Source organism: Akebia trifoliata, chromosome 4 (assembly GCF_017979445.1).
Source record: "Akebia trifoliata isolate Shusen 1 chromosome 4, ASM1797944v1, whole genome shotgun sequence".
NCBI classification, from domain to species: Eukaryota; Viridiplantae; Streptophyta; class Magnoliopsida; order Ranunculales; family Lardizabalaceae; genus Akebia; species Akebia trifoliata.
Genome location: NC_141378.1, coordinates 21,837,425 through 21,861,398, shown reverse-complemented (window position 1 = coordinate 21,861,398; position 23,974 = coordinate 21,837,425). Strand labels below are relative to the sequence as shown.

At 34.2% G+C, this 23,974-nt stretch overlaps 1 protein-coding gene across 1 annotated transcript; it reads left to right on the top strand.

Moving 5' to 3' along the window:
• The first annotated feature begins 7,663 nt into the window (after positions 1–7,663).
• Positions 7,664–10,283, top strand: LOC147404478 (flocculation FLO11-like protein). The gene is made up of 2 exons (XM_086440460.1): positions 7,664–9,926; positions 10,014–10,283. The coding sequence occupies exon 1, from the start codon at positions 8,386–8,388 to the stop codon at positions 8,944–8,946; it is 561 nt and encodes a 186-aa protein (XP_086296586.1). The 5' UTR covers positions 7,664–8,385; the 3' UTR covers positions 8,947–9,926; positions 10,014–10,283.
• The last annotated feature ends 13,691 nt before the right edge of the window (positions 10,284–23,974 follow it).

Here is a 23,974-nt window from a genome sequence, read left to right as displayed (position 1 = left end):
GAAAGACTAGAAATGTTCGAGAAAGGTAGTTCAGTCAAGAGCAACAAATAGAGAGAAACAACCGAGAAAGATTGAGGGTTTTATTTTGTTTTAACTTCTTCACCATTTTTTTTTTTTTTAAGATTTTACTTAATGACGTGGCTGCTAATTCATTAAGTGGGTGACGGGGATACTAAGCCATGTCAGAATTGTGAGAATCACAGTGTAAGGCCTATGTCACCATAGCATTACTCTTTGAGAATTGATGTATATTTCAATGTTATTCCAGCACGACTTTATTTCAAATATTATTAAAGGTCATTGGGTCCACGTTGGTAATCTAAGATTAATGTTTTTTCTAGATTTCATGAAAAACTCACACTAAAGGGTTTTTTAAATTTTAAAATTAAAAAAAATTAAAAAAAAATGATCCAAGGTGTTGAAAATGGAAAACTACCGAACTCCTAAATTTAAAATTAAGATTCAACTATGAAAAATAACTCCTTTTTGAAAAAAAAAAAAAAAGAATTCAAAATTCTTAGAAATGTATCTACAACCCTATGGAATCAAATCAAGACTTCATCACCTTGTGGCATTCAAAAACGTGATCTTGAATTTTAATTTTAAATTTAGGAGTTGTCCATTTTCTACACATTAGATCAAGCTCAAAATAGAAAAAAAAATTATTTATTTTGAATCTGAGTTTTTCTATGAAATATAGAAGGTTGTCGGGTGGAAGTACCAATGTAATAATCCATATAGGCCCTATGACCAATAATAAGATTTAAAATCTTACTAAGTCAGTAAGCTAACTAAACAAGGGTAGCCAGATTAACTCAGTAAGATTCAAATAATGGTGGTCCCAAAAATGCACATAGATTACAAAAATAGTAATCTAACACCACAACCCTCTAGATTTCATGGATAAACTCAGGTTCAGAGAAAAGGAAAAGAGAAAAGAGAAAAGAGAAAAGAGAAACATTTTTCTTATTAACTTAATAAAGATTTAGCCTTACTAAGGGTTGTTTTGCTCAAATGGATTATCACATTGACAATCCAGCACCACAACCCTCTAAATTTCATGGAAAAACTCAATTTTTTTTTTTTTTTTTTTAAATTCCTTTGGGCTTAATACATAGTTTTTAAAATGGATGGTTACTGAACTTCGACATAACCCCCAAATTTAAATTTAAAATTCAAAGAAGAAAAATAATTTTTTTTCAAAGTTCATAGAAAATTTTCCTTTACAACCTTGAAGCATCGGATCATGGTTTTGGATGCCACAAGTTGAGCCCAAAGACCGTTAGTGAGGGTGAAATCCTTACGCAGTAAGGCTAATTGGACTCAAAAGAAAAACATTTTTTGGGTTTGATCTAAGCTGTTGAAAATGGATAACTATTAAATTCCAAATTTTAAAATTAAAATTCAATTGTGAAAATAAGTATTTATTTAAATAAATATTTATAAAATTCTTAAAATTGTAGGATTTACATCCCTGTAACATTCGATCATGGCTTTGGATGCCACATGCATGGGCGATCAGGAAACAATCCTTACTTGGTAAGGAAAGTGTTTTTCCATCTTGTAACCGTTCGTTCACAAATGCATTTAAAGGTTATTTCTATAGCATTTTTAAATTTAACAATAATTTTTTAACTTCTTTTAGGGGACATTTCCTTATTTTGCTAGATAACATTTAAGACCTCTTTCTCTTATCTATAATTAATTTTGTATTTGTCTTAATTTGAAAAAGAAGAGATTAGACCCTTCATTTTTTTACTCCTCATCTCTTGGTTGAAAATATTGTAAGTAATGAAAGAATCGAACATAGCCATGAATATGTAATATGGAATCAATCGGTGTGAAATATCAAAAAGTAATATGTACCCATAGATACCATAACTCTCCTTTATTCCTTGTCTTCCCTCTTTCGTTGTATCTTGTTTTCCTATGTAAATATTAGATATCATGAAAAAAATAAAAACAAAATAAAATCAAAGAATCTTTTTTTTAATATATTATATATATATATATATAGGACGACGTTTGGAGGCCCTAAAGAGAGTCAAACATTGTGCCAAACATTTTTCAATGTATATGTTAGAGGTTTCAGAATGGGCTGAATTTTTGTGAGGATGATCTTTACGATGAGGAGATCATCCTCACCAAAAATCAGCCCATTCTGAAACTTCTAACCCTATCAAAATTGGTTTACAAAATTGGACGGTCCACATTTCTTCAACTTGTAAACTAGGTTTAGAAATTTCAGAATGAGCTGATTTTTTGTAAGGATTATCTCTTCACCATAGGAGATCATCCTCACAAAAAATCAGCTCATTCTGAAATTTCTAACTTATCATTGAAAAATGTTGGCTCTCTTTAAAGTCTCCGAATGCTTCCCATATATATATATATATATGGGTTAGGATCAAGGGCCATATGAAAAAACATATGTAAAAACAATGTAACATTTATAAAATTTCAAAATATGGGTTAGAAATTTCGGATTGAGCTAATTTTTTGTGAGGATGATCTCTATGATGGGAAGATCATCCGAAAAAAAAAATCAGTCCAATCTGAAATTTCTAACCCCATTAAAAGTGATTTAGAATGTGGACCGTCGATTTTTTGTCAATTTTTGTCAATAATTTGTAAATCACTTTTGATGGATTTAGAAGTTTCTGATTGAGCTGATTTTTTGTGAGGATGATCTTCTCATCATAGTGACCATCCTTGCAAAATATCAGCTCAATCCAAAACCTCTAACCCATATTTTGAAAAACCATTGTTTTTTCATATGTTTTTACATATGGCCCTTGAACCGCCCCCCCCCCCCCCTATATATATATATATGGGAAATGTTCATCAACAAACATTTTGGCAAAACATGGGTTAGAGGTTTTGGAATTGGCTGATTTTTGGTGAGGATGATCTCTACGGTGAGGAGATCATCATCACCAAAAATCAGCCCATTCCAAAACTTCTAACCCCATCAAAAATGGTTTACAAAAAATGGACGGTCCACAATTTTTCAACTTGTAAACTGGGGCTAGAAGTTTTGGAATGGTCTGATTTTTGGTGAGGATGATCTCCTCACCGTAGAGATCATCCTCACCAAAAATCAGCCCATTCCAAGACCTCTAACCCTTGTTTTGAAAAATGTTTTGCCAAAAGGTTCACGATTTTTCAACTTATAAACTGGGGCTAGAAGTTTTGGAATGGGCTGATTTTTGGTGAGGATGATCTCCTCACCATAGAGATCATCCTCACCAAAAATCAACCCATTCCAAGAGCTCTAACCCATGTTTTGAAAAAGTGTTTGCCAAAATGTTTGCCAAACTGTTGGCCACGGATAGGGACCCCATATATATATATATATATATATATATATATATATATATATATATATATATATATATGGGGAAATGTTCAGCACCCTAAGTTTTACCACACACTTTAACAAATGTTTTTTGTCCTACATGGGTTAGAAGTTTTGGAATGAGCTAATTTTTGGTGAGGATGATCTCTATGATTAGAAGATCATCCTCCCCAAAAATCAGCCCATTCCGAAATGTTTAACCCCATGTTTACACGTTGAAAAATCGTGGACCGTCCATTTTTTGTAAATCAATTTTGATGGGGTTATAAGTTTTGGAATGAGCTGATTTTTGGTGAGGATGATCTCCTCATCATAGAGATCATCCTCACCAAAAATCAGCTCATTCCGAAACTTCTAACCCATGTAAGACAAAACGCGTTTGTTAAAGTGTGTGGTAAAACTTAGGGTGCTGAACGGGACCCATATATATATATATACAAGGGCCAACTTTTTAGCAAACTTTTTGGCAAAACATTTTTCAAAACATGGTTTAGAGGTTTTGGAATGGGCTGATTTTTGGTGAGGATGATCTTTACGGTGAGGAGATCATCATCACCAAAAATCAGCCCATTCCAAAACCTCTAACCCATGTTTTGAAAAATGTTTTGCCAAAAAGTTTGCTAAAAAGTTGGCCCTTGAACGCCACCCTATATATATATATCCCGTTCAGCAACAAACATTTTGGCAAAATATTTTTCAAAACAAGGGTTAGAGGTTTTGGAATGGGCTGATTTTTGGTGAGGATGATCTCTATGGTGAGGAGATCATCCTCACCAAAAATCAGCCCATTCCAAAACTTCTAGCCTCAGTTTACAAGTTGAAATATCGTGGACCGTCCATTTTTTGTAAACCATTTTTGATGGGGTTAGAAGTTTTGGAATGGGCTGATTTTTGGTGATGATGATCTCCTCACCGTAGAGATCATCCTCACAAAAAATCAGCCCATTCTAAAACCTCTAACCCATGTTTGAAAAATGTTTTGCCAAAATGTTTGTTGCTGAACATTTCCCTATATATATATATATATATATGGGAAGGGTAAATGGTAGGGTGCCGAACATTTTTCATATAAGGGCATATTTGGCACCATATTATTTACCCTACATTTTGCCCTACATGGGTTATAAGTTTTGGAATGGGCTGATTTTTTGTGATGATGATTTCTATGGTGAGGAGATCATCCTTAGTAAAAATCAGCCCATTCCGAAACTTCTAGCCCCATAAAAAATGATTTATAAAAAATGGACAATCCACGATTCTTCAACTTATAAATATGGGCCTAGAAATTTCGTGATGGGCTGAATTTTGGTGAGAATGATCTCCTCACCATAGAAATTATCCTCACAAAAAATCAGCCCATTCCAAAACTTCTAATCCATGTAGGACAAAACACGTAAGGTAAATAGTAGGGTGCCGAACATTTTCCATATATATATATATTTAAAACCAAGATTATACATATGTCCAATCTTTAGTGGTAGTGGGACCAAGTGATTGAATTTCCAAAGTGTCTATATCCACAAAGTGATTGAGGTTGTAACCCTTGAGTTTAAGTCCAGTCTACCCATAAATAAAATAAATAAACACCCATGAAATCATTTGAGTTCATTTTATAAGGCATAAGTCCTAATTTTTGTAATATACTAAAGTTTAGCACGAGTATCCTCTTTGGAGTTACGTGGTAAACGTGAAAAAATAATAAAATTAGAGGGGTATTATTAAAAAAAAATTTAAGTTAAGGAGGTACAAGAGGAAAAATAAAAATGTTGGAGATGTATTATTAAGAAAAAAAGAGAGATAATAAAGTGGATTAAAGGGATAAAAAAGGAAATATAATAAAATTAGAGGGGTATTATTGAAAATGGGGTAAAAAAGGAAGATAGTAAAATTATAAGAATATTATTAAAGGGGGGAGAAAAGACAATAAAATTGAAGAGAGAGAAGATGAAATGCAATAAAATGGATAGTGCGGACCAAAATCCATTGTAATTTGAGTGAGACATTTGCTCTCCACAAACTATAGCAAAATGAGACCCATCGTTATGTTTTATTACATAGAGTAGAGTTCATCCATGCCTACAACAAGGGAATCCTCTTTGGGGCTAAGAGGGTAAAAAGTGAAAAATAAGAAAGTTGAAAGGTAATATTAAGAAATGGGAAGATGAGAAAAGATAATAAAATGGGTTAAAAGAGTAAGAGATGAAAGAAAATAAAATTAGAAAGATATTATTGAAAGTGGGGGAGGGGGGAGAGGGAAGGAAAGACAATAAAGTTGAATGGGATAAGAAGGAAAGGCATTGTAACTAGATATGATATTTATTCCCCACAAAACTATATCCAAGGTGAGACCTCACATTTTGTTTTATTATATAGATGCCCGTTTGCTTATGCCACAAACTAGTTATAACAATAAAGAGCATGCTTAGATACAATCTATAATAAGTTACTAAATGTGCTCTTTTTTCCTTAATAACTTCTTATTAATTGGAATGCATTTTGAGAAAAAAGTGGTGCAACGAGTGTGAGTAATATTTTAGTGGTCAGGGCTTTCCTCCAAAAAGGGAGAGGTCTTAAGTTCAATCCCCCTTGACCACCCACAAGGATTTAATCTATCTAACATGATATGTGTGGTATTGCAAATACACGGGGGATTTGTGCGAGATATTGTACTCTAAGTGACCAGTTGTCTTGCCACTACTAGTCATGGCCTATGGGTTTAGACACCTTTGTTGTAAAAAATGCGATCAAAATATAATCATGATTTTCTTTTTACAAAAATGAATCAAGTATTTGCAAATCAACACTGCAAGATTGCATCCCAATCTAAAAAAAAATACTCATTTTTTAGATTTTTAAATTCGTGTTTTGCCTTCACTCATTACACATCTTTCTATATAATTTCTCTTTCTCTCTCTCTATTTTTATATAAGACGTGAATTTTTTTTAAAAAGTACAATGTTAGAGAGTGCAACGGAAGAGTATTATTTTTTAAGTGATGGGATGCAATCGATTGAGGTGAAGCAAGTAGTCGCACTCTTACAAAAATCTGGCTTTCTTTTATTCAAAACTCGTCATTTTCAATCTTTTCAGTTGTCGAAGGAACTCCTTCCATGTCATGCTGTGTTGAAATTTTGAAACATGATTAAAAATTTCATATCTTTCTGTATAATTTTTTATCTCTCTCTCTCTCTCTCTATATATATATATATTTATATAAGTGATTTTTTTTTTTTAAAGTTTAATATTAGACAGTGCAAAGAAGATTATTATTTTTTAAGTGATGGGATGCAGTCGATTTAGGTGAAGCAACTAGTTGCAACCTTACAAAAATCTGACCTTTTTTTATTCAAAACTTATCATTTTCAATCTTTTCATTTGTCGAGGGGCTCTTTCCATATCATGCAGTGTTGAAATTTTGAAACATGATTAAAAATTATCAAATAAATCAATCAAAAATAAATTAAATAAAATTTTCATTCAAGTCGATCTTACCAAATAAAGGTGATATGATTTTAGGGAAAAACAAAAAACCTTTTGAAGTGGAAGGCATCGAGATTGCCAATAAAAGCGTCGTAAAAAAAAAAAAAAAAAAAAAAAAAAAAAAAAAAAAGAAGAAGAAGAAGAAGGATTGCTAATAAATCAAAGCTTTTAATCTAGGTTGAAGCTCAAGACCAATTATGAAAAAGTTCAATGGGTTTACAGAATTTCTTTTAATTATAAGAGAAGACTGTGGTCAAGGGATATATCAAATATAAATCAAAACTCGAAGGGGTTCTGATAATTTAACAAATAGATGTGACTAGGTTAGGCTCTCTTGCAACCACCACGTGTAAGTATTTATTAAAGCGTAAACATCGCCCTCTCGCTTTAATCCAACTGTCCCGCATAGTTTTAATCTTGCTCTTTTGTCCGGATGCTTAGAACAAACTCAATTGCGTTAATTTCAGGTGACGTACTTAGCTATTAAATTACCAGATTACCCTTTAACCCATCTAGAAGAAGAAGAAGATTTTTAAGGATCAGCCAAAAACCTAAAACGAGAAAAAGACGATAAAAAATTGTAAGATGACCAAACTGACTCAATAAAATGGAGAAAGAATCTCTCTTAATTTTTAAATTAGGATGTTCGTACAAGGGTATTTAGAGTCATTTCGAAAGGTCTTCTTCCAAATGTCTTTCTAGCATAGACGAATGACACTTGTGTTAATTTCTTCAACACTAGGGGTATTTTCTGTTATTAAAAAATTACCCCAGAGGGCACGTTGTCCTCTTCGACTTTTAAATACAACTGTGAGTGATTTCAAATCCGCGATTCCTTTTTAGTAGCTCGGAGACGAAGCTTTCATGGCGTTTTAAGGAAAAAAACCCAGAGCTCTAAGGAGAAAAATCTTTCAATTAGGTTACTGAAATTTTCCGATCGAGATCTTGTTCGATTCTTCCCTCTTCTCTGTACTTTTTCATCTTTGATTTTTCACATTTCAACTTCATTTTCAGTCGAAATTGAAGATCTTATCTATTTTGCGTTAATTTTGGGATTCTACTTTTTCTTGACTCACCTTCCCTTTCTTAAGCATTTTCTCCTTTGTTCGAAGAGAATTCCTTCCGATTTCTTGTTTTTTTGTACCGATTCAAGGCTGGTTTTGCTATCTTGGTGAGTTTTAGTTCCGATCCGTGCTGATAACTATTATTCCTCGAAGATCTAGTCCATTCTAAACGAAAGTCATCAATTTCTTCTGGTTCAGATCTGTATTTAGTTGAACTCTTACGGAAAAACGACAGCTTTGATCAATATCTGCTCTTGGTTTATTAGGCTTTGCGGAAGATCTAGAATCTACGGAAGTTTTCCTGCGATTCGAACTCATAATCAGATTTGGAGAATCAGTCGTTCTTGCTGAGGTTGTAGCTCTGGATCTATATCTTAAAAAAGCAGGAACTTTTACAAAATTTCACCATTTTCTGCTTGTTTATCTAGAGATTTACAGAGATCTTGAACCAAACTAACTCCTCTGGAGCTGAATTTCTACGAAATGGAGACACTTCTTGTTGTGGCGCAGCATCGGAACCAAGTCTCTCACAGATTCGGTTCCTCTCCTTCAAAAAGCTTCAAAGATCTAACTTGCAGATTTCAATCTGGAGGAGGTATTCTACCGACCCCTTTCAAGTCCTGTAATAGTTCACGTTCTTCCCCAAATGCCCCACAATCTGTTACTGTTAGTCCTCACAACTACAAACCCTTGAAAAACAATGGAAAAAGCAGCCCAATTCTCATAAGTCTCAAACATTTTGACGAACAGAAGCATATTAACGAAGATCTTTCGTTCTCCGAGCTTTGGGCTGGACCTGCATACGCCCTTTCACCTCCTCCGAGTTCCTTACCGATTCCGAAGTTTTCACTCCGAGCGAAGCAGGGCATTTCGCTCGAACTGCCTGTTATGGAATCTGAATTTAAAATGCATTCCTTTGCGAAATCGGCCCCACCTTCCCCTACTAGAGAACCCTTATGTTCTCCAAGAAATTTTAGTCTCAACACGGCCTCTGCAACTAAAGATCTTCGACGGATTCTCCATTTGGATATCCGTGAAGAATGAATACAAGGAGGTTCTAACTCTTGTAAATAGATGTCTTGTGCAACTTGGGTTAGTGTTAGTTTGTATATATTTCAGTGAATAACTTGGGCTTTAGTGTGTCACTTAACAAGTTCATCAGAGTTTTGGAGTCGGTGGTGGTTGGAAAATAAGAGTAATGGTTGGTATGATACTACAAGAATGGTGGCTTAATATATGAGGAATCGGGTTTCAATAGGAGAAAAGGGGCAGAAGAGAAGTGATGAATCAAGAGTTTGCTCTAAAAAATGGTTACTAATCTGCAATGGGCATTAGCTGGTAAACAGTCTTATCGATGGGTTTGACAGAACCTACATTTTACCGATCAGCAAAGTTATGAACTAATGTTATCTAGTTCAAAAGAATTTCCTGTCATGATAGTTGAATTTCACTTCTTTGTTGTGTCAAGTTAGGTTTCTAGTTCAACTTTAAAAGTACCATGTAAACATCGTAGGATCGTCTCATTTAGTTAGGTTATAGTTTTCGTTAGAATTCTGGTTCTTGTAGGTCTCCAAATCTTATAATTTCTTCATTCTGCTTGGTCAAATGATTCTCGAATTGGCCCTATAGATGATACATATTCTATTTCTTCTTAGGTGATACTTGTAGGCTTCCTTTTCATCATTATCATTTCTTTTCTTGCTAAATTTCTAACTCCTTCGGCGATGCTCTGTGAGGGCATTTGGTTCCCCTTTCCCTCTTTTCCGGTTTTTTCATAGGAAAAGTGGCAAGCGGAACTGATCGAAGTCTGTCTGTTTCCCCTCTTCTGCTATAAAAAAAAGCTGTGTGTTGTGCCATCCCGTTTATAAGTCCTTTCAGTTGTCTGTTCATCTGTGTCGGTGAGTCCTTTTGTTTGCTAGGTTTTTCTTTGTTCATCTATGTCGTGAGTCCTATTGTGTTGTAGGTTTGTCTTTGTGTGGTTTACCTTCCACAGGGATCACTGATTACGCTGTGCTATTCATAAGGTATCATCATTTTCTCTTTAATTACTGTTGTTTCTCTTTGATATACCATCTAATAGAGAGACATTAATTCATTATTGGGTAAAACAGTGCTGATCCAGGCAGCCAATGAAACAAGAATCTTCAGGGGGCTGCTCCGCAAGTGCCAAGTATGTTGGTTGATTTGGTATTGGTGTTCTAAGTCTTATATGGGAACTACGAGCTTTTTCTTTGTGTAAGAAATGTGTAAGTTCTCTGGTATTTTGCTTGTTTTTCGTGTATTAAGACTCTTTTGAGCTGTTCTTGGATTTGATGATATCTGTTACTATTGGACTTGGCTTTCTAGTACTATTAGACTGGTGTTGATGTTATTCTGTTTAATTTCAGTCTGCATTGTTATATCTATAATTTTTTTTTGGGCACTCTGGAAACAATATAGGATTTAAAGCATTGGTCCTGTGGTTGGATTGATAATTGGAACTTTTTTTTTCCTATCATGAACTCAAAAAGTATAGTTTGCTATATTGATGCTTTTAGTGTGTTGAGACAGTTGGTTACTTGTTACATTGGGCATGGTAAATTGTGAAGTATCTGTATATTATACACATTTTTTAAATTGATTTTGAGACGATAATAGATTTGGACATAATTTAGATGTATAGAAACATTGTGACTTCTATTAATAGAATTTATAATATACATGATACATACTAGGAAGTATTTTTTGTATGTTTTCATTGATAACAAAAATATTCTATTTTTTACATGATAAGCAAATACTTATAACATTAGCTATTTAAAGGAAAAAGTATGACATACATAAATTCATGCTCTTTGTATTTTCACTCATCTCCATTCTTTGATTTATTTTCTCATGTGGCCTAGAAATTCTCTTTTTGATTTTGTTTTAGTCAAATTTACAAATATTTCAGTAGTGATGTTGCTTGTGAAGAATGTGGTCTCATTTCTCTAGTTAAATTGGATCCGTTCTTATTCTATCATATAATTGTTCCTAAGTTGATATTCTAGGGTCCTCAACCCTTAGATGAGAATTTAATGAAGATTAACTTCTTTTCCAATATGTTGAGGGTATTTGGGAGAGGGAGAGAAGAACCAGTAAGCTGTAAATGGGTATTCAAAAGAAAGTACAACATTGATGGATCTATTCAAATCTTTAAAGCAACGTTTGTTGTCAAGGGTTTTAAACAAAAACAAGGCATAGATTATTTTGATACATATGCAACAGTGGTTAGACTTAAATCTATTAGAGTCTTGAAGGGTTTGTTCTACCTAGAAATGAAAAAAAGGTTTACAAATTGGTTAAGTCCCTTTATGGTTTGAAGCAAGCACCGGAGCAGTGGCATGAAAAGTTTGATTATTTGATTTTATTATATGGATTCAGACGTAATAATGCTGATAAGTATGTCTACTCCAAATTTACAAATAATTATGGTGTAATTATTTGTTTATATGTTGATGATATACTGATATTTGGGACCATTTTGGAAGGTGTATAAAAAATCAAGGAATATTTGACTTCAAGTTTCAAGATGAAATATTTAAATAAAGTTGATATTATTTTAGTTATTAAAGTTGGAAAGCATGTTGGGGTTATATCTTATGTCAAACACATTATATAGAGAAATTACTTTAGAAATATCATCATTTGAATATAAAAGAAATACCTTTTATGATTCAAATGCTAAAATATGTGAGAATTTTGGCAGAGCTGTTGCACAACTTGAGTATGTTAGTATAAGAGGAAGTATGATGTATGCTATGCATTGTACTAGTCCAGAGATATATCATTTGTAGTATGTAAACTTTCAAGATATACTAGTAATTCTTGTACAGATCATTGGAAGTAATTAGAATAATCTTTGGGTATCTTGAGAAAATTATTGGACCAGGATTGTTTTATGGTGACTAACTAGTAGTACTAGAGGGATACTTAGATGCTAGTTGGAAAAATGAGGAAAATTATAAAGAGAACTTAAAAAAAAAAATTATAAAAAAAGTAAAATATTTTTTCTAATTATTAAAATGAACCCAAATTGGCACTTAAAGTGTCAATTTTTTTTTATAAAAAAAATTAAAATTTTGGTACTCTGAAGTGTTGAAGTTTTCAATTTTTTTTTATAAATTTAAAAAAATTTCGATACTTAAGGTGTCAAAATTTCTGATTTTTTCACAATTTTAATAATTTTTATCAAGATCATGAAAAATACGAATGTGTGTGAAGCTTAGGTCGGAGGAAGAGGAAGAGGAAGAGGAAGAGGAAGAGGAAGGAGAAGGAGAAGAAGAAGAAGAAGGAAGATGATGGAAATGATGAAGAAGAGGAAAAGGAAGAAAGGAGAGAGGGAAATTAGAAAGGGAAGAAGAAGAAAGGAAGGAAGAAAAATCGTGAAAAAATCAGAAATTTTGCTATTTTAAGTACTAATTAGTTATTTATTTTATAAATTTTGGCACTTCAAGTATTGATTTGGGTTCGTTTTGATAATTAAAAAAAGAAAAATTATATTTTAAATTATTTATTAAATAATAACAAGTTTTTAAAATTATCAAAAGAATACTAAATCGGTATTTAAATTGTCAAAAATTTTATTTTTTTTAAAAAAATATTAAAAATCAACACTTTAATTGGTGATGGACTTTCTCATGAATTTTGTCTCTTCTAAGTCTTCGACGAGGAGGAAGAAGAGCGGAGAAGAGAAGAAGAAGAAAAAACTTAAAGTATATCAGTACTTAAAGTGTTGATTTTTAATATATTTTTTTAAAATAAAATTTTTGGTACTTTAAGTATTGATTTAACGATTTTTTTAATAAAAAAAATTAAGTCAAAGTGTCAATTTAGTATTCTTTTGATAATTTTTGAAATTTATTACTATTTTGATAAATAATTTAAATATATGTTTTTTATTATTATAGTTTTCCCTTGGGAAAAAAGTGTTACTGTTTTAAAAAATTAATTATTTTTTAAAGATCTATTTTTTTGATAATTTTTTCGATAGCTAATGTCTATAATAACATGTCCACCCCAGGATGGGTGTTTACAATTGGAGGTGAGACAATTTCTTGGGTTTCTAAGAAGTAAACGTGCATATCACATTCTACCACTGAATTTGAATTCATAGCATTTGCAATGATATGGAAAGAAGTTGAATGACTTAGAAAATTGTTATTGGATAAAGAAGTTTGGCCACAATCAATGCCATCTATTTTTTGGTATTATGATAGTGAAGCAATTATGTCTAAAGCTTATAATAAGATATATAACAAGAAGTCTAGACATATTAGATTGAGACACGAATGTGTCAAACAATTAATAACAAAAAGTGTTTATTAATATTGTGTTTCTCAAGTCAAAAAATAATTTAGCGGATCCGTTCGCTAAAGAACCTACGTGAGACATTATAAAAATTACATCTGGTGGAATGGGGTTGAAACGTTTTCTTGAAAATCATGAGTAATTGTTATACCTTGGTCAAAGCAGAACATGGAGTTTGTGGGGATTACATTTGATGATTTTGTTTTTAGATGGTACTCCTTGTGTAATTATTGATGATGTTTTTCTTTTCTTTGTTGTTCTTCTTTGAGGCTCTCTCGACTTCATTGTTTTTTGTCTTCCCTCTCTGATCAATATATTATACTTTTCAAAAAAAAAAAAAAAATGGTAACTTGATTTTATACTAGAATACCACTAGTCCAAAGTTTAATGAGTAATAATAAGTTACTGATATGTGATTGTTATAGGCATTGCAAATAAATTTAAAAGCCTTTTTTTTAGGATGTTCAGTGCAGACTACTATGTGTTGAAGGATTAGTTGTAAACTCTTAAGAAAGCTTAAAACAAAAATATTTTTGGAACTTCACCTATATGAATATAGAAGTGGTGCTGCTTCTAACAAGAACTTGGGGTTTATTCTTGTCAATTTTCACAAAATTGGGATGTAGTACAGGGCTACAATAATACTAAAACTGATATGAACATCTTATTGGAATTAGATGTTATCATGTGTGTGGTGTTTCTGATTTTGACATTAAGGAAACTTGGTTTAGACTTGGGCCATCATTATCTCCATTAAAACTTTGAAATACTTACGTTAATTAAATATTTAAATTGAAAGATATATTTTCATATGCATGATAAGGTCAGTATGATTCTGGTTTTAATATTACAATCGAGTGGCATATTGTATGATATGTTATAATATTTGAAAGTGGTGACTTGTGTGAAAGATTGTGATCAATATTGAAGAGTTGTTGTCATTATTTTTTGAAAATTTATGATCTAAAGGTTTGAAATGTTGTATCTTACGTGGATGATTACTTTAATGTGTATATTTTGAATAAGTAGAAAATTTTAAATGAGTGAATTAATTATTAAAGAGAAATAATTTAACGAAAAGACACATTGACATCGATAAATATGTTAATTCACCAAAAATGAAAAAATGCATAAGTTTTGATGTAGAAGAAAAAAATTGATCGGTTCACCGCAAGCTTTGAGGAGAATCAAAGAATGGAAATCTTCTGACAAAGTTGGGTGGTGAAATTTTCAATCTTCAAATTCAAATCTAGAGTCGTGGAATGAGATCGGTGAGTTGATGAATATGAGAAAAGGTAACTGGGGAGTTTGCTCCTGGGTTAGTTAGTGACTATTAAAAATTTGTAGTTGTCAACGAATGACCAACGCAATTGGTTCAAGTGTTTGAACATTCTTGAACTTTGAGTTTTTTGCGATCTTATAGTCTATTTTTTTAATTTTTCAGCGTGGATGTAATAGTATAGTCAAAATTTTCAAACTCCCAATTTCTAGAAAAATCTTCTATTTGTTCAACTTATGAATTTTTCTCGAGATATGTTAAAAAATTTGAGTTGTTACATTTATAGTGTTAAAAAGGATGTAACAGTCATTATTAGATTTATTTTATTTTAATTAAAAAGTTTATGTTTTTTCATTTCTAGTGGATGATATATTTATCGATGTCAATACGTCTTATTGTTTGTCTTGCTTTTCTTTAATGTTTAGTTTTATCTTTTTTAAAATTTTGTATTTATTCAAAATATGCTCATTAAAGTAATCATTTATATGAGGTGTAATTCTTCTAAATTTTGGATCATAATTTTTCAAATAGTAATAACAATAATTCTTTAATATTGATCACAATTTTTACAGAAAAAAATTATCACGTTTAAATATTATAATGGATAATGTTGAAGTAATATTGTAGGGGACATTTATGATGTGAATGTGTGTTATAATCATAGATGCTTTTCATTGAGATTTTCGTTTACTCCAACATGACTTTATTATAAGATATCTTGCAAAGAGACCATTAAAGGGAGAGATTCTTGGTGCCTTTCTACTATTCATATTTCTTCAAAGTATGTAAGAGTTTTTCTTTCAAGTAGTTTGGTGGGAAATCATGCCGAGGGTTAGAGGGGCCGTTGTTTTGAGATGGATTGATCTTCACGACTTCTTTTTGATTTGTTTTTTTATACTTCATAAAAGAAGTTTATAAAAACAAATTTTTTTGCAAAAGATTTATATTTTCAAAATAATGCCATACAATTCCTATGAGTTGTCTTAATGGCCAACATTAAAAGTAATTATTAGTAAGAAATAGTTTTTAAAAAAAATTAAAAATGGGTTTTGAGATGAAGAATAGAGCACCAACACAATTAAAAGAGAGTTGTGTTGGAGTAACATTGAAATTGAGATTGCTGGGGACATTGGTGCATCTAGAACCATGGATGCTTCTCACTCATATCTAGATGAAAAAACATCTATGGTTCTATACATACACCCACATCTTCAATGTCCCAAATGATGTCAATTTTCAATGTTACTTGAGCATTTTCCAGAAAGAAAATATAAACGTATCCCTGATTCATTCATAACATAAGAGTATCGAATAAGTGATTAATAATTTTTTTTAAGGCAATTACAATTCCACAAAATTGAATTTTAAGATGTGAAAAGGAGGGATATAATAGAGGATTTGATTTTTCACTAGTTTTAAGGTTTCAATCTATAACCCAGAATGAAATATTAACAACTTAAAAGGGGTTTCAATAATAAATTTAAGCACAAAAGGTTTGTAATCGTTGGAATATTATTGATGTATATTGTAGATGCAAAAAATTTGTTCTATGTTGGGATCTGTGATGATGGTTTTTGATCTTTACTCCTTGTGCCCTTAGGTGTGCTTACAACACCAATTCTTCGACGTTTAAGTTAGTATTATGTATAAGAAATAATATTTCCTTTTTTTTTTTATATATAAAAGATTGCATACCTTTTAGTACCTTGCACTATTGTATTTGTAGGGGTTTCCTTCATTGATTTTCTCCTTGATTTTTGTTTGAGTGGTTCCATTCGGGTAGGGACTTTTCTTGATTCCTATGAATGCAGTTAAACTCTTTATTTTAATGGATTTGAAGCTTCCAAACTTCAATTATAGACCCTCGGAGTTCGGTTGAAGGCAACGATTGACCTTTCTTCCTTATTTGTTGATTTAGATGTTCGGCTATGTTGTCTCGTGATTCGGGCGCTTGGCTAAGTTGTCTCGAAATTGTCACGTGTCATTTTTTTCTCGAAAAATATCCTCCACAATACCCCATCTTGGGGTTTTGGATCTTGATTCGAAGCTTCGAGACAACTTAATAAATGTTAAACACGTATATTTTTATTAGACGGTTATTTGTTAGTTTCCCATTAATGGCATTAAATTTGAAGTTCGATAGCTCGAATTTTCAAGGCGGTGCTCCTAATAACTTTTTTGTGGGGTGCATTGTCGACTATTTTGTATTGCGATGTATTTATGCTGTGTGTACACGTGTTGTCCCTCCAGTGGTCAACAGTGTAGGCATGTTCGTATTGTTTCAATCGTTTCCTGGGCATATTAAATGCGTTGCCCACTCATTATTTCGCTTTTTTAGTGTAACACAACCTTCCGTTTGTTATGTATCTCGATGCCTTAGAGGTCTATAAATTCTCTAGGGCTATCAACGGATAGATATCCGATCAGATAATGTTATATTCGAATTTGAATCCGAAAATTTTTAGTACTATCCGAATTCGAATTTGAATCCGATCGGATATCACTAACAAATATTCGAATTCGTATCTGAATAAATTATCAGATATCTGATATTATCCGATTCGAATACGAAATCTACAATTCGAAAATTATCTGAAAATATCCAAAAAAAAAAAAAAAAAACAAATAAAATCAAATGGGTTTTGAGAGAGAGAGAGAGGGAGAGAGATTTCGACCGATTCGACCTGTCAATGGACGTTGATGCCAAAGGTGAGTCGTTGAGAGAGATTCCGATAGTGATTGCGAAGGGTTGAGATTGTGGAAAACGATGAGGGCTGAGGGCTGAAGACGTGTGAAAGTAAGATTCCACCTATTTGAATCTGTAAAAGAAATTGATTTTTTTATTTTTTGAACTCCATTCGAATTTGAATAAAAAAATGGGGTTTTATTCTACGAGAGAGAGAGAGAGAGAGAGAGAGAGAGAGAGAGAGAGAGAATACGTACTTGCATGCTCGCTGGCCGGAGAAGGAGCTCGCAACCTCGCATGGTCGAAACCCCACCTCGTTCCATTTACTTCGACTGGTTCGTGTGGTTTAGGCTGGGAGAAGATAAAAACAAATTAAGTTTTTGGTGTAAAACATGAATACATTGTATATATACATATATAAATGTATTGTTGTAAAACATGAATACAGAATACATATATTATATCGGAACAGATATTATCGAATCGGATATCGTAATATCCGAATTTGTATCCGAAATTCATTCGAATTTTAAAATAACATCCGAATCCGATATCCGTATTTTCGGATAATATCCGATTTTTTGAATTCGAATTCGAATTTCGGCTATCCATTGACACCCTTAAAATACTCCATTTTCCTTCATTATTTTTTTTTCATTTTTTTTCTCTTTACTATTCTCTTTCTAGCTCTCTGTTGGAAAATTTTCTTGTCTTCATTCTCGTTTTTGCTTGGCGTCAATAAGCCTTTCCCAGTACAATACCAAGATCTTCCTTCGACCATGAGGTTAGAGAACAACCTTTTCTTTCCTCAAATCTTTTTCATCTTTTTTTATTTTCTTCCATGGCTAGGGGGAAGACTTATTCTCCCATGTGCCTTCCTTTATCTGAGATCAAGGATACTTATGTTATTTTTGACAATGTGAGCACTTCTTTCTCAGATGAGCTTTCGTCTTTTAAAGGCTTCCCCCAAGATACCATTATGGTATACTAGGGGTAGTTTAAGGCTGGCTTCCGAGTTCTTCTTAGTAGGTTAACTTGAGAAGTCTTAAACTTTTGTAGGAGGGCTTATGGGCAAATGAGCAGTAATTTTTATCGTTGAGCAAATGAATGCTCGACTAGAAGAAGGTCTGAAGCTGGGGCTTCTTGATATAAGAGCCCAATTTTCTTTGAGGAGGTGTCCTAAAAAACAAGGGTATTTCTATCTAACTAAGAGGAGGGGGAAATCGTCCTTGTTCGAGTTTCTTGACTCGGACAAAGATTAGTTTTTGTTCCCGATCAAATTGATCGGTCGATGGGAGAACGCACCTGGAGACTAATTTCCCCCGTTCGCCTTCAACTCGTTCGATGAATTTCCTCTCTTTAATTCTTTTATAATTTTTCTTTTCTTGTTTTGAGATCTAACTTCCGACTTCTTGTGATTGCAGATCTGGGTAAAGGCTTTGACTCGGTGATTATAACCCATATTCTTTTCGACACGAAGTTATATCACTGAGTTATTGATTTCTTCACCCCTGTTGATTCTCGTGTGGAGGGCAAACAAGTGAAGTGTACGAGCACCGAGTCCATGACTTTTGAGCGGCTTTGTGAGACAATAAAAATGATCTCAAAGACATGTCATTTCGCTTGAATTGCCCTGCTCTTGTTGACTCTTAACGCTTTTGATGACGAGGTTATGAAAGTGCACCCTTCTTCTCCTTAGGAGGTGGAGGAAGAAGAAAAATAACAACCTTTTCTGAAGAGGCTAAGGAGGGGCACCTACCCTCATCCTATTCTAGTTGGCCACTTCTGTTCTAGCCTTTGTTGCTTTGGCCCCTGCTCCTGTCGAGATTTTTGTTTTTGGGTCGAGACCTAAGGGAAATGACCCTTCAATTATCCCCTAGGTTGTCTTCCCGTCCGTGGTTGGCCACCCAATCACGGACCAATGCATGGCGTTCTCCAACTTTCGGATTGTGCGGGTGATGTTTGAGTTGTCCTGTCTTCCCAAGGACAGGGCGCTCACAAACAAACATTTTGCAGAAGACCCCGTTTGATTTTTTACAACATTTTTTGAGCGATGAATACGGTAAGTTTTCCCTGTTATCTTTTAGTTCTATTTTTGCTATCTATTCGTTGAGGTCTAACCTTTTGTTTTTTAGGTTCAACATGAAGTCCTGAAGCTTGGACAGTCTAGGGGTGCAACCATCCTTGACCGTGATGCCGTCGAGGTAGTTGTAAAGAAGATGCATAGTGAGAAGGATGTCGTCGCGTCCCATAGTCTCAAGATCCAAGGTGATTTGGATGCTCTTAAATCTGAGCTTCATACCTCAGAGTAAAAGTTGGAGTAGGTGATGAATGATCTCACCTTGACAGAAGGAAAACTTGTCTCGGTTAAGAGGCAATTGGAGGCTAAGGATGCAGAGAAGGAAAGGGCACTTCAGAACCAACTCACACTCTTCCAAGCTCAGCTCAATGATTCAAAGTCGACTTGGGAGAATGCTTACAACAAACTCAAAGCCAAATTGAAGAAGATCGAGCTAGTTTTGGAAGGAAAGGTTGTCGTTGCACCTGTTGATCTTGTTGAGGGCTCTAATTGTTGAAAACATTTATCTCCTTTCTCCTGATGTTGTCAATCCCACCCGTTGTCTTATGTAGGTTTTTTTTTTTTAACCAGGCGATTATCTGTAATAGATTTTTTTTTCTTAATGGCTTTCTGTTTCATTCTCTAATCTTTTAAGGCAGTTTTCTTGGATTTCAGAGTAGTCAAAACTCAATAGGAATTTTTAGGATTTTCCATTCCCAACCACCCGAATCGTTCCTTCATATGATCAGCTTTTGGTTCTTATGATGAGTCAAAGCTTGTCTTATCAGATTATCAGGCTTGGTTCCCCCAACAAGCCGAGAATTGTCAACACCACACGATCGAGTTTGGCTACCCCAATAAGCCAAGACTTGCCAATCCCAAACGGTCGGGTTTGGCTCCTCCGACGAGTAAAGGCTTGCCAACCTTACACGTTCGGGCTTTACTTCCCCAATAATAAACCAAGGCTTGTTGATCCCAAACAGTCGGGTTTGGTTCTTCCAATGAGCCAAGACTTGCCAACTCTAAATGATCGGGCTCGACGCCCCCCATGAGTCAGAACTTATTGACCCCAAACGGTTGGGCTTGGCTCCCCTGATGAGCCAAGATTTGCCAATCTCAAACGGTCGGGCTATGCTCTACTCGTGAGCCACTACTTGCTAATCCCAAACGGTTGGGCTTGGCTTCCCCAATGAGTCTAGACTTGCGAACCCCAAACGGTCGGGTTCGACTCCCTCGATGTGTCAAGACTTTCTAACCCCAAATGGTAAGGCCCGGTTTCCCCAATGAGCCAAGACTTGCCAATCTCAAACGGTCAGGCTTGGCTCCCCCAACGAGCAAAGACTTTGGGATTATAAAAAAAAGAAACCATATTGTTAGGAAGTTGGAATTTTATTGATAATATTTTTTAAGATTATATACATTCCATGGAGTCGTAATTACATCGCCTGTTCTAACCTTTAAATAATAAACCCCAGTTTCCCCTTGTCTATCGACAATGTATGGTCCTTCTTAATTTGCCATGAGCTTTTCACTGTTCATTTCCTGTTCATTTTGAAAACTTTTTCGTAATACTAGGTCTCATTCCTTGAATGCTTTCCTTAGGACTTTCTAATCACAAGATCTCTTTAACTGTTGTTGATATCTACCGAATCTCTCTATTACTTGTTCTCGAGTTTCATCCAAATCAAGGTTTTGTGTTATTAATTTCTTGTTGGTGTGAGTTTTGACTACTTGTGTTCTAATCGTATGTACCTGTATTTCTGTCGGGATTACGACTTCCATTTTGTAGGCTAGTAGTGTAAGTGGTGTTATTTTGGTTACTTGTTTCGACATCGTTCAGTATGCCCATAATACATTATGTAGTTCATCTACCCATCTTCTCTTGTGCTTTGTTAGCCTATTGTTTAAGTTGTCAATGATTGTTTTGTTTGAGGCTTCTGTTTACCATTACCTTGAGGATACTTGGGTGATAACTAAAGTGTGCATATCCTATATGTTTTGTAGTACTCGAGCACTAGTTTTCTCTTGAATTGAGTCCCGTTGTTCGAGACTACTGCATAAGGGATCCCAAATCGTGTTATGATATGCTCTCACGTAAACTTAATGACTTTTCCTTCTCTTATCCGTGTTAAAGGAACTGCTTCCATTCACTTGGTAAATTAATCGGTTGTTGCTATAATGAAATTCCTACCCTTAGATCCTCGCAACAATGGTCTAACGATATTTATTCCCCATATTGCGAACAGTCAGGGTGTTACCATCAGATGCAATTCCTAGGCAGGTCGATGAATGATCTTAGCATGTCTTAGGCACTTATTGTACAATCTCACATACCTTTTGCAATCCTATTGCATCCTCGTCCAATAATATCCTTGTGTTATTACTTTGTTTCTTAATGATCGATCTCCTAAATGATTTTCGCATATTCCTTTATGAATCTCGGCCATTACTAACTCCGACTCTTCCTGGTTGATGCACTTCAATAACGGGCCCCCAAATGACATTCTATACAACTTCCCTTCTATTAGTGTATACATTCTGACTTTATAAAGCATGTTCCTTGCTTTCTTTCTATCTTCGGGGATGACTCCTGTTTGTAGATTCTCGACAAAATCATCCATCCAACTGGGAACTTGATTGATTTGCATACAAGCTTCTAGCGTCTGCTCAATGCTCAACCTATGATGATACTCCATAAGGATCATTCTTGATTCCGAGTCTCCGAGCATAGATGCTATATAGGCTAATGAGTCTGCATGCTTATTTTCATCTTTAGGGATCCTATATAATTTTACATTTATGAACCTCCCAAGTTCTATTTTTAGCATGGTTAGGTATTGTGCCATTCATTCATTCTTTGTTTGGTACTTGTCGTATTAATTAACAACGAGCTGGGAGTTAGTGAACATTATGATCCTGTTGATTCTTAGCTTGTTGGCCATTTTCAAGCCATTTAGGATTGCTTCGTATTCGATTTCGTTGTTTGAGGTTCCATAGCCTAATTTTAGCATCTTCTCCAATCCGTCGTTACTAGAATTATCCTAATCCCCGATCTACTGTAGTTTGATGACCCGTCCACGAACATTCTCCATCTTGTATGAGTTTCCCACGTACTTGATCCCTTTGTTGCTATATTTTCATCCTCTTCCCAATTCGGATCATCAATGGGAAGTTGGCTAGGAAGTTCGCCAGTACGTGCTTTTTCACTGTTGTCCGTCCTTTGAATTATAAATCATGTTTTCTGAGCATTGTCGCTCACTTTTCCATTCTCATGGACTTATCCGTTCTCTATAGCATTTCCCACTAAAGATAATCAATGGTCACTCGGATTTGGTGAGGCTGGAAGTATGGTCGAAGTGTCTGAGTTGAATATTTAATGCTAAACTAATATTTTTTTCTATTTTGGTGTACTTGACCTCTGACTATTCGAGAGTTTTGCTTATGAAGTATATGGGGTATTCCTGTCCAAGATTTACCCTGAACAAGATTGAATTTATCGAGAGTACCGTTAAATAGATCCCTAAATCGTCGTCTTCTTCTGGTGTATTGAGGATAGGTTGTTCTCCGAGGTATTTTTTTAGGTTTAGGAAAGCTATTTTGCATTTCTCGGTCCATTCGAATTTCTTCCCTGCCTTTAATAATTTGAATAAAGGTCGGTGTCTATTTGAGACTCTTGAGATGAATTTATTCAACGTTATTATCCTTTCAGTTAAAGTTTGTATATGCTTTAAGTTATTTAGGCTCGACATTTCAGTTAACAATCAGATTTGTTCTAGATCAGCTTCTATCCCTCTGTGTGATTATGTATATGAGAAACTTTCCTGTTGAGACTCTGAAGGTGCACTTATTTGGATTTAACTTCATTCGATACTCTTTCAATCGTGCAAATGTTTCGCTGAGGTCTTTAAGGTGGTTATTTGCTAGCTTGCTTTTTACAAACTCGTTATTGATATATACCTCAATTGTCTTTTCGATCATGTCTTTGAATAGTTTCAATACCAACTGCTGGTAAGTTGCTTATGTGTTTTTTAATTTGAATGGCATGACTTTGTAACAAAACAACCATTGTTCGGTAACGAATGATGTTTTTTCTTGGTTTTTAGGGGCTAGGGGGATTTGGTTGTAACTTGAGTACCCGTCCGTAAAAGACATAATTTCGTGTCTCGAGGTTGAATCCACCAGTCTATCAATTCGCAGGAGTGGAAAGCTGTCCTTCGGGTAAATTTTGTTCAAATTGGTGAAGTCGATGCAGATTCTTGACTTTTTCGTCCTTTGGCATTGCCACAATGTTTGCTATCCATTTCGGATATTTGACCTCCTTGATAAATCTCGCCTTGAGTAATTTGCTAATCTCTTCGTTGACTTCCTGCCTTAAGTGGGGAAATGACCTTTTGGTTTCTGCCTAACTGGCTTGGCTGTTGCTTCCACATTCAGTCGATAATTTGCGATGAGAAGATTTATTCCTGGCATGTCCTCAAATGACCATGCAAAGATGTCTTTGTGTCCTTCAAAAATTGCACCAATTCTTCTTGATGCTCGGCGGACATACTCGTGTTAATATTCATTCTCCTTTCTCGAGGTCCATTTCCACCACTTTCTCTATTGCAACTACTCTTTCCTTCTACGACTCCCTCCATAATTGCTATTGCTCCTGATTTTTGGTTGGTGCTTCTTTACTTTTTTTCCTCATTTCTGACTTGGAAACTTGTTCAACCTTAAA